A 12,371-nucleotide genomic window follows, 5' to 3' on the forward strand; every position below is an offset into this window, starting at 1 on the left:
CTCAACAAACTTTTTTTCTAGTTACTGATTATTTTGACTTAAGGTCCTTTCACACTGGACGCGATTTTGACGCACGAATAATTCGCGTGATGGTTTTAATTTTTGATCAGCTGTTTGTGTAGTGAGTGCTTCCACACCGAACGCAAATGTGCTGCGGCGAAAAAACGACTTTTATTTTTTTGCTTCGATGTCGATTTTTTTAAAACTTTTGCGGCGACAGAAAAGGCTTCAACCAATCACATACTACAAGGACAACAATTTAAAAAGACAATGTGTGGCGTGGCATTGCCAACCAACTCGGTTATCACGACTATGAGTATGTTGTATGATAGTTTTAGTCGTTGTATAGTCCTGTGCTGTGTAGGCTAGCAGGCTAAACTACATTTGGGATAGAAAGCTAACACTATTATCGTCAAAGGTAGAGACAGAGACCATGTTTACTTTGAACATGTAACAAAATGTAGTGAGACTATTTAGAACTGCTTTTAGTACTCTATACATTCTTTGTGTGATATCTACAGTTTCTAGTCGAATGATTTTAACTTGTTACTTTGTGTGTTACATGTAATGTGTATTGACACGCAAAACGCACAAAACGCACTATGTTTGACAAAACGCACTGTGTTTAGTTGAAGACGCAAAAAAAAACTGTGGAAAAACCTCAGGGACACCTATGTGAGAAAAAGGAGAGAGAAAAAGGAAACTAAAAGTAGACATTAGCATACTCCCCTTCAGACTGTCTGTTCTGTAAGATTGGGTGCACCCAAAACCTTCTTTTCTGTCTTTTAAAGAAAATGAAAAGCTCGTCTGCACTGGATGATGATGATGATGAAGTGTCCATGTTTTCTCAGCTGTCAGCGCGAAAGTTTTGGAATGTTGAAGCTCTGAACGTCACAGATGTCGCAAATTCGCGTCACGGCTGATGTGAATGGTTTTGAAGGCGAACTATTCGCACACAAACTATTCGCTTTTTCATTTCGCATCCGGTGTGAAAGGGCCTTTATACCATAATTTTACACGTCGCACTACGGGGGGTAGAACACTTTGTAAGCATAAAACCATGTCTGCATTTGTGATCGTACTCTATACTGCTCAAAAGTCGAGTTTGAATAGTCAGTAGCAAATTATTAAAATATGAAAACATACTTACAGGCTGTGTCTGTGAGTCAGAAGCGCCAGACTGTACTAGCAAAGATGGAATTGCCCACTTTTTAGAATCAGTCTTTTTTGCACAGCCGGCCTTGTACTCTTGCAGGTTCTGGAAACAGTCCTCCGAAAAATACGCAGCACACAGTCGAATATTTTGGTTGTACTTTTCTGGAACAGTGTTGTAAATAAAGCTTAACCACTGCTTTCTAATTTTGTCCTCTTTTGGAAGGAAAACAAAGTAGTTTCACAGTGTCTCCACGACATGCCGGCGCCGGCGGCAACAATAATACAGCGAGACACACTGACGTAGATTTGTGGTGGCATGTTTGAATGAAGCATTATAGGAAGGCGTGACTGAGCCTTAACTTTTACAAAGAATATCTCTTTGGGTTTGAGACTTTGAGCTTTGTAACACTGCAGATCTTAAACAGCCACTAAAGAAAAAGAAAAACAAGAAATCGCATCATATGACCCCTTTAATAATGATATTTTCTCTTGAAGAGTTGGATAGCCGCTGGGGAAGGCACAGAGCTGCAGTTGTCGAAGAGCCGTTAATCTGCTGCTTGAGGCTTGTTTCAACGATGAGCAGAAAGGCTCCTATCTTCTTCTCTTTGGAGACAGCGAGGAGATGATCTTCGCGTTTGAAGGAGAACAATTCTTATAATAGTTTTCAGCGCGACTTAAATAGGCAGTCGGCCCCGTCCGTTTTAGCGGGCTGAAAAGCCATTTGTCTGTACAGGTGCACAGACATGAACCAATCAGGCTTCAGTATTCAGTGTTGATTTGATTGAACAGGGCTGCAGTGATCAGGACTGATTGTGTTTAGTCCAGCTGAACTACATTTAAATGCAGTTTCATAGATTTGAGGAATTAGTAACTACGGGGGCAAATACATTTTCACGCCAGCCCAGTTGGTATTGGATAACTTTTTTCAATAAATATCATTGTCAAACTGTACAAACTGTACTTTGTGTTTACTCAATTTCTTAATTTCTGAATCAATTTAGTATGAGATGTACACAAAAACATAAGAAATCAGGATGGGGGCAAATACTTCATATCGCTGTATTGTCTTCTCTTCACTGTAATTGGTGTTTTATGTATTTTTGTTCAATTCTAGGAGGAGCTCAATACAGCACTGAAGTCCTTACAAGAGAAACTTAAATGCAATAAAAAAATTAAAGCAGAGTTTGAGAAAACAGTTCAACACATCAAGGTGAGGAAACAGAAATTAGTCATTTTCATTACAGCTGTTGGATCACTATATACAGTTATGATTTGATATAATAGATTCCAGTTTATTATTTCTGTAAATAACTAGCAGCAATCTGCTTCTGGATCCGTTTTATGTCGGGTATACGAGTTTATCTTGGATATTAATGATGTGTGTCGATTGAGATGATTGAAGTGAATGTGCTTTGATTTCAGTCTCAAGCTGAGCACACAGAGCGTCAGATTAAACAGCAGTTTGAGAAGCTTCATCAGTTTCTCAGAGATGAAGAAGAAGCTACAGTCACTGCACTGAGGGAGGAAGAGGAGCAGAAGAAGCAGAGGATGAAGGAGAAGCTGGAGGAGATGAACACACACATCTCAGCTCTTTCACACACAATCAAAGACATGGAGGAGATGATGAAAGCCAATGACGTCTGCTTTCTGAAGGTCTGATTTCAGATCATTGGTTGATTGATTGATGATTGATTGAGTTCTTGATGATAAATGGTGTGTTTGTTCTGCAGGAGTTTCCAGTCTCAGTGGAAAGGTGAGTGATCTGCTCCTGTCTCTGGTCTCTCTGGTTCTGATCCAAAGCCACTGCAGTTCTGACTCCTGAATGTTCTTCTGAAAGTTCACAGCCGGATCCACAGATGGCTTCTGGAGCTTTGATTCATGTGCCACGATACTTGGGCAACCTGCCGTTCAGAGTCTGGAAGAAGATGCAGGACATCGTACAAAACAGTGAGTCTGACAGCAGGAGATCTGAGTTGGACATGATGGATGGGTGGAGAGTTAGAGGTTCCTCATAATAAAGATAGATAGATAGATAGATAGATAGATAGATAGATAGATAGATAGAATATATATATATATATATATATATATATATATATATATATATAATAAACTCAGAATAATAAATTAACTCAGAACTGGGCAGATGCTAATATAATTAACATGTTGCTAACATGATGGTAGCACAATTAGCATTTTTTAACATGATGTTAACACATTTATCTTTTTGCTAATACAATTACCATGTTCTTAGCATTATGCTAACATGATTATCCTTTTGCAAGCATGCCTTTAACAAAATGCTAACAAGATTAGCATAATTCTAGTATAATGTTAACACAACCACCATGTTGCTTGCACGTTTTAATAAGATGCTAAAATGATTAAGATGATGTTAACGTGATTAACATGTTGTTAGTGTGGTGCTAACATGATTAACATGCTGCTACTGTGTTTTAGTAAGCATTTTTGACAAGTTTCAACACTTAGCTAATTGCTATTAGCATGTAGCTATTCTGCCAACATGTGTAGCATGATGGAAGTCCTGTTTGCTAGCATTAGTCAAAGGAGCCAACCACCATGTCTCTACGATGTTCTGGTGCAGATATATAGGTCTTGCTGAACAGTTGCTAGGGTACTCTGTTTAGTTGCTAGGGAGTGGTTTGACAGCTGCCAATGATGTTTCTTCAAAGGCTGCTTGCCATTATGAATGATATAAACCAACTGCAACTCCTCAGATTACAAGATATCCCTCTTTGGATTTGGGTTGCTAGGGTGCTCGACAATGGTTGCTAGGGCATGGCTAGGAAGTGTTGAAGGTGATTCATGATTGTAAATCAAACACAACAGACAGTCATAATAAACTAATTTAAAACAAAACACAGACTATACTGTCTGCAATAGGCATCACGGGTGCGGCACTTCAGTGGTTGACCTCGTATCTATGTGATAGACAACAATTTGTTAAGATAGGTAAGAATCGCTCATGCTCTGTGTCTGTTTCTCACGGTGTGCCCCAAGGCTCTGTACTTGGTCCGCTTCTATTTCTAATCTACTTGCTACCGTTAGGCCAGATCATCAGACAGCATGGTCTCAATTTTCATAGCTACGCTGATGATATTCAAATCTACTTCACGATCAATCCCAACTCATCTTTTCCACCCTCTTCAGTTTTCTCCTGCCTCCACGAACTTAAAACATGGATGTCTTCTAACTTTTTACAGCTTAATGCTGGTAAAACCTAAATACTGTTGATTAACCATAGATCACAGAGCTCACCCAGACATGACATTTTTATTGATATAGATGGTATTGAGATTAGGCCTTCAAAAACTGTATGGAATCTGGGAGTTTTGTTCGACCCCACGCTCTGCTTTCACTCATACATTAGTCAGACTGTCAAATCATGCTTCTTTCACCTGCGGAATATTGTTCGTATTCGCCCCTCTCTTACCTTTATAGATGCGGAAACTGTTATTCATGCCTTCATCACTTCCAGATTGGACTTCTGTAATTCATTATACAGCGGACTACCCACCAAAACGATACACCGCCTTCAAATGGTACAAAACTCTGCTGCACGAGCCCTCACATATAATAAAAAATCTGCCCATATCACTCCTATCCTTCAACAACTGCACTGGCTTCCTGTCATAAACCGCATCCAATGTGGATGTTAGTCCTAGTTTATAAAGCCTTACATGGCCCGGCACCCAAATACCTTGTTGATTTGGTACAGCCATATGTTCCAACTCGGGCCCTTAGGTCTAGCACTGAAAACCTACTCGGGGTACCCCGGGTCAGACTCTCTACGGTGGGCGGTAGAGCTTTTAGTGTTGTTGGCCCTAAGCTATGGAACAAACTGCCCCCAAATCTTCGTGCGACCGACAACATCCGGACCTTCAAAAAACAACTTAAAACTCATATTTTCAAGCTTGCCCAATAAATAAGTATCCTCAACACTGTTTTCTCTGTTTTCCACTTTCTCAGCGCTATTTGCTACATACTTTGTCGTAATTGTATATTTGGATAAATAGTACAATATGTTTTTTTTTTGTGTTTTTTTTTTTATTCACGTCAATTAGTGTATGCTTGTTTCCATCTGTTTGTCTGTTATAAGCAGATGGCCTTTGTATCTGTTTGCTTGCTGTTTGTTTGCTATTTGTATTGCATTGTGAAGCGACCTTGGGTTCTTGAAAGGCGCTATAGAAAATAAACATATTATTATTATTATTACTATAAGAGCCAATAAAATGAAGATGATCAGATGCTGCTGAAGATCAGACACACACTTACAGTTCTTCATCTACAGCATAAATCTGAACAGATCTCATTGATTTATTGTTATTTCACTTTCCCAAAGTATCAGTTTCTCTTGATGGACACAAATGTCTGAATCTCATATTTAATGTTTGTATTTGATGCCGTTAAACACTGATGATAAAAACGAGTGTGAAACTAATAACAGCACTGACAGTGATCAGAGGAAAATGTGTTTGATCAACAGGACGAGTGTCATAATTCATAATAATCTGTGTTGGGTTCACTCTTGATCATTATATGAAGATCAGAATAAAAGCATCTGTTGATTGTGTCTCATCAGCTCCTGTAATTCTGGATCCAAACACGGCTCATCCATATCTCGTCCTCTCTGATGATCTGACCAGTGTGACAAACAGCTGGAACAAACAACCTGTTCCTGATAATCCAGAGAGATTTGACTGTCTTCCCTGTGAGAATCATTTCTGTGTTCTGGGTTCAGAGGGTTTTAACTCAGGAACACACTGCTGGGATGTGGAGGTTAAACATAGTTCAGGCTGGATTTATGATTTATGGTGGACTCTTGGAGTAACTACAGCATTAAACCAGAGGAAGGGACGTGTTTTCTTCAACACTGATGTCTGGAGTGCGAGTTACGCAGTGTCTTTTGGAGTATCTTCAGGTTCTGATTTTCTTGTTGATACTGAACAGGAGCTTGATCGTGTGAGAGTGAATCTGGACTATGACGGAGGAACGGTGTCGTTCTCTGATCCTGTAACTAACACACATCTACACACATTCACAACCACCTTCACTCACACACTCTTTCCATTCTTCTGTTGTTCCGGCTCTCTGAGGATCTTACCGGTCAATAGTCAGTAAACGTCACTCCTGTAGATCTGGATCTTCCTGCTTTCATCATGTTTCCAATATTTAATCCATATCACATGAGTAAGAGTGCTGTTGATCTGAATATCAGTACGGTGCATAGACTGTAAAAAATATGGACAAAGCGTCTGTGACGTCACCCATAGACTTCTGAAGAACGGTTTTGAGGCCGTTTATGGGGGGTATGGGCGGCGCCATATTTCAATACAAATGTTCAGAAAGGATAACTTACAGGTATGATGTGTTGTGTCAGATCATGGCCGAGACGTCAAATTTCAGGAATTCCACTCAGCGCAGCCTATGCTCGTTGTCAGCTGTCAATCAAGCTGTCAATCGCGCCCTTATTTGTCATACATTTTATATCTAAATACGATCTAAACTAACGAGTTAGAAAAAAATTCACCCCCCTCACAGTTGTCAGGCACTCGGAACCTATCGAAAAATACAATAAAAGTCCATGGGACCAACCTGTAAAAACATGAATTTATGCTGTGAAAACAGACATTTTAACATGGGGGCTATGGACATTTGCTCCCTTTTGGGACCTGCCCCTAGCGGATTTTCGATGTATTGCAGTTTTTCGCACTTCCGGGTAGGCTTCATTTTTCAGATCAGAATGTTGCCGCTTGGTACGGTGGCTGTGATTGGGCCGTGATGATCACATGACTGATATCCAGCACTACAGCAACACTCAGATCAATAAACAATAAGTTTTCATTTATATTCCACTTCACACAATTAGACCGATTAGAGACCGTTTTAGCATTCATGTTTTCAGGATAATTGACATTTACCAGATTATTTCAGTCAATGTGTGTTTATTAATTTCTTAACTTTTTGCATCATAATTATATATGATTATATATCTTATTTTTTCTTGTATTACATCAAATCACTGAAGCAGTAAATTCTGCACATTCTCAGTGTTTGAGGTGAAATGATCATTTGTTCATTGGAATAAATGGATGTAAAAGGTTCTTGCTGATGATCCCTTGAACTATGTGTTTTAAATAAATAAATTAAATGTGATTATGTGATTTAATGTGAAAGATTGAAAGATGAAATGTTTGGGATGATAATTAGGGTTTAAGTCATGGAAACAATACTTGTTCAAAATGAGTGGGAACCCAAAATGTTTATCTGTGTTTCGCCAGTGAAATAGATATAAAAGAATCCAAAATAAAGTAATAAATATTAGTATAAGAAAACTTGAACAAGAAAGACTTGCTGATGTAAAATCAGTCCTCAGTCCCTGTGAGCAACTTTACTGACATCTAGAGGTCAAACTGAGCAACTGACTCAAAACCTCAATGGCTTCATTACAACATGACAGTCGACAATAATAAGAAACTGATAAAAAAAGGGATTTGCTCACCATCCTAATGTTTCACAGCTGGAGGATTTATTTAATTGTCATTAGACAAGTTTCCATCCACTTTTTGCTCTGTTTTGTTATAGACAAAGTGAATAAGCGAAAAAAAAAGAGAAAAAAACATTAAGAAATTTGCCGTCTCCAGCCTGTTTCCATTCAATTGGCCTTTTACCGATAAGATGGTGTGCGTGATGATGTCACGAATGATGAAAGCGATTTGTCGCATTTGTTTTGGTGTATCACCAAAAAAATCTGTCCTTGAGCCGTTTCCATACATCGTTTTTTTTTTTTTTTTTTTTGCAAATTCTACCTTTTGGGGCTCCACATGTCTCCACACCCCCCACACCAAACAAACAAACAAAACAAAAAAAATGGACAAAGTATTCTGGCAGTTTATTGCAATTTGCCAGCTTACTATCATTTCAATTTCACAAATAATTGCAAGTGTCTGAAATATGAGAAGACGACGGCAGAATGAAGCAGTTGCTCATCTGATAGGGCTCGAAGTAAGTACCCTTATGCGACGAAGCCCAAGGGTCTGGGAGAGACCACACAATAAGGCGTTCTGGGAGGAAGTGGTGGAGAGACACTTTACAGAAAGTCTCTGGCTGCAACATTTTAGAATGACACGGCCGACGTTTGAGATGCTGTGTGGATTCATTGGTCCTGATGTTGTGCCCATCCCAGGTTACCACCGACCACCGGTTCCGACACCAAAGCGGATTGCCATCGCCCTGCTGGCAATCTTCTGTTCTTGAACAATTGTATTTCATTCATTAATCTGACTATGCATCCGTGCATTTAATTGCCATTGGCTCGTGTGATAGAAATATGGATCTTAGTAGTATTTTAAGTGATAATTGATTCTATAAACAACTATAAAAGATACATTTCGGCTTTCTCCGGCTCCCTGAACCGGGCGTAATGCGAAACCGAAAGTGTCTACCCCCACAGTCGCTGATCGGAAATCCAAAATGGCGGCCACGTGCAACTAGCCTATTGTGGTTTATTTAAACCTACGGTATTTCTATGAACGTGTCTATTGTGGTAATGCTAACATGCGCTCTCTTCACCTCTGCTGCAAAGATTTACTAAAAAAATACAATTAAATAGATTTTCACATGAATGACTCAAAGGCAGCACAAATTAGACATCTGAAATGGACACGTTGCTAACATTTTCCTAACTGTCAATCACCTTTCAATAGGCCTCAAAAATCTCTATAACAGAGGTGATATGAGATTAAACCATACTTACTACTCTCTTCTTCACTCGTCTCTGAACTCATACTTCAGTTTTTCTTCAATAGCAGCTGGCCTGAAAAACAACAAATATTAATATAAAAAAAGAGAAATTATATATATATACACACACATATAAGGCAGGCAAATTATGATGAATGATTTGTTTTCTTCTTTAGAATGACAGTACGCTGAGTACAATGTTCTTGGTGGGTAATATAATCAAAACCCTTCACAGACTCAGCAGTTTCAGATGTATGCTCTCTTATAAGCATCACTTTTAACAATGTAATCTTTGTACTTATTTTTAATTAGAAATATATATTAGAAAGTAATCAAAAAGGCAATAAGGTTGTCAAGCTTGAACAAATATAAACACCAATCAACACACTACAATAACTGGCTGGTCAGCTCAAGACAAAGTAACTTTATGGGTAACACTTTAGAATAATGGTCCATAGTTAACAAGTAGCTATGCAGGAAGTAATAGGTAGTACTGCATTAACACCGAATACTATTAACTAATAAGGAAGCAATATTAACTAAGCAGTAAGTAATATCTAATTTAGTACAAAGGTAGTTCCTTGGTAGGTATTTGATTATTACTAAAGAAATATATCCTCATTGAGAACTACTTAAAGTGAGAATAACCTCACCTCACTAGTAGTTCCTGCGGGCCACATCACTAGTAGTTCCTGCGGGATGACAAGGTAACGCTTGAGTAATTAGTGAGTAGTTAACATGTTTTTCACTTTAAAATAATGGGCCACATCACTAGTAGTTCCTGCGGGATGACAAGGTAACGCTTGAGTAATTAGTGAGGAGTTTGCATGTTTCTCACTTTAAAATAATGGGCCACATCACTAGTAGTTCCTGCGGGATGACAAGGTAACGCTTGAGTAATTAGTGAGGAGTTTGCGTGTTTCTCACTTTAAAATAATGGACCACATCACTAGTAGTTCCTGCGGGATGACAAGGTAACGCTTGAGTAATTAGTGAGGAGTTTGCGTGTTTCTCACTTTAAAATAATGGACCACATCACTAGTAGTTCCTGCGGGATGACAAGGTAACGCTTGAGTAATTAGTGAGGAGTTAACATGTTTCTCACTTTAAAATAATGGTCCACATCACTAGTAGTTCCTGCGGGATGACAAGGTAACACTTGAGTAATTAGTGAGGAGTTAACATGTTTCTCACTTTAAAATAATGGGCCACATCACTAGTAGTTCCTGCGGGATGACAAGGTAACGCTTGAGTAATTAGTGAGGAGTTAACATGTTTCTCACTTTAAAATAATGGGCCACATCACTAGTAGTTCCTGCGGGATGACAAGGTAACACTTGAGTAATTAGTGAGGAGTTTGCATGTTTCTCACTTTAAAATAATGGGTCACATCACTAGTAGTTCCTGCGGGATGACAAGGTAACACTTGAGTAATTAGTGAGGAGTTTGCATGTTTCTCACTTTAAAATAATGGGTCACATCACTAGTAGTTCCTGCGGGATGACAAGGTAACGCTTGAGTAATTAGTGAGGAGTTTGCATGTTTCTCACTTTAAAATAATGGGACACATCACTAGTAGTTCCTGCGGGCCACATCACTAGTAGTTCCTGCGGGATGACAAGGTAACGCTTGAGTAATTAGTGAGTAGTTAACATGTTTTTCACTTTAAAATAATGGGCCACATCACTAGTAGTTCCTGCGGGATGACAAGGTAACGGTTGAGTAATTAGTGAGGAGTTTGCATGTTTCTCACTTTAAAATAATGGGCCACATCACTAGTAGTTCCTGCGGGATGACAAGGTAACACTTGAGTAATTAGTGAGGAGTTAACATGTTTCTCACTTTAAAATAATGGGCCACATCACTAGTAGTTCCTGCGGGATGACAAGGTAACGCTTGAGTAATTAGTGAGGAGTTTGCATGTTTCTCACTTTAAAATAATGGTCCACATCACTAGTAGTTCCTGCGGGATGACAAGGTAACGCTTGAGTAATTAGTGAGGAGTTAACATGTTTCTCACTTTAAAATAATGGGTCACATCACTAGTAGTTCCTGCGGGATGACAAGGTAATGCTTGAGTAATTAGTGAGAAGTTAACATGTTTCTCACTTTAAAATAATGGGTCACATCACTAGTAGTTCCTGCGGGATGACAAGGTAACGCTTGAGTAATTAGTGAGGAGTTTGCATGTTTCTCACTTTAAAATAATGGGCCACATCACTAGTAGTTCCTGCGGGATGACAAGGTAACACTTGAGTAATTAGTGAGGAGTTAGCATGTTTCTCACTTTAAAATAATGGGTCACATCACTAGTAGTTCCTGCGGGATGACAAGGTAACGCTTGAGTAATTAGTGAGGAGTTAACATGTTTCTCACTTTAAAATAATGGGCCACATCACTAGTAGTTCCTGCGGGATGACAAGGTAACGCTTGAGTAATTAGTGAGGAGTTTGCATGTTTCTCACTTTAAAATAATGGGCCACATCACTAGTAGTTCCTGCGGGATGACAAGGTAACACTTGAGTAATTAGTGAGGAGTTAGCAAGTTTCTCTCTTTAAAATAATGGGTCACATCACTAGTAGTTCCTGCGGGATGACAAGGTAACACTTGAGTAATTAGTGAGGAGTTAACATGTTTCTCACTTTAAAATAATGGTCCACATCACTAGTAGTTCCTGCGGGATGACAAGGTAACGCTTGAGTAATTAGTGAGGAGTTAACATGTTTCTCACTTTAAAATAATGGGCCACATCACTAGTAGTTCCTGCGGGATGACAAGGTAACGCTTGAGTAGTTAGTGAGGAGTTAACATGTTTCTCACTTTAAAATAATGGTCCACATCACTAGTAGTTCCTGCGGGATGACAAGGTAACACTTGAGTAATTAGTGAGGAGTTTGCATGTTTCTCACTTTAAAATAATGGTCCACATCACTAGTAGTTCCTGCGGGATGACAAGGTAACGCTTGAGTAATTAGTGAGGAGTTAACATGTTTCTAACTTTAAAATAATGGTCCACATCACTAGTAGTTCCTGCGGGATGACAAGGTAACGCTTGAGTAGTTAGTGAGGAGTTAACATGTTTCTCACTTTAAAATAATGGTCCACATCACTAGTAGTTCCTGCGGGATGACAAGGTAACACTTGAGTAATTAGTGAGGAGTTAACATGTTTCTCACTTTAAAATAATGGTCCACATCACTAGTAGTTCCTGCGGGATGACAAGGTAACGCTTGAGTAATTAGTGAGGAGTTAACATGTTTCTCACTTTAAAATAATGGACCACATCACTAGTAGTTCCTGCGGGATGACAAGGTAACGCTTGAGTAGTTAGTGAGGAGTTGTCACGAACCACACCGAACAGAAGACAGGTAGATCCAAATGCAGTAAGTGAATTTTAATGGGGAAATCCGTACTCAAAATCCAGTCCAGGCAGGGGTCATAATCCAAACAA

General features: G+C 39.0%; 1 protein-coding gene across 1 annotated transcript in view; it reads left to right on the top strand.

Moving 5' to 3' along the window:
- The window catches only part of LOC309512026 (zinc-binding protein A33-like), a 26,238-nt gene extending 18,886 nt beyond the window's left edge, over positions 1-7,352 (top strand). Inside the window, exons 2-6 of the mRNA XM_082187440.1 lie at positions 2,270-2,365; positions 2,578-2,808; positions 2,886-2,908; positions 2,993-3,102; positions 5,759-7,352. Of these exons, the coding sequence (XP_082043566.1) occupies positions 2,270-2,365; positions 2,578-2,808; positions 2,886-2,908; positions 2,993-3,102; positions 5,759-6,297 (999 nt within the window). The 3' untranslated portion in view covers positions 6,298-7,352. The remainder of the gene's footprint in view (positions 1-2,269; positions 2,366-2,577; positions 2,809-2,885; positions 2,909-2,992; positions 3,103-5,758) is intronic.
- Positions 7,353-12,371: the final 5,019 nt, after the last annotated feature.

This window comes from Leuciscus leuciscus, assembly GCF_965113295.1.
Source record: "Leuciscus leuciscus genome assembly, chromosome: 13".
Classification (NCBI taxonomy): Eukaryota; Metazoa; Chordata; class Actinopteri; order Cypriniformes; family Leuciscidae; genus Leuciscus; species Leuciscus leuciscus.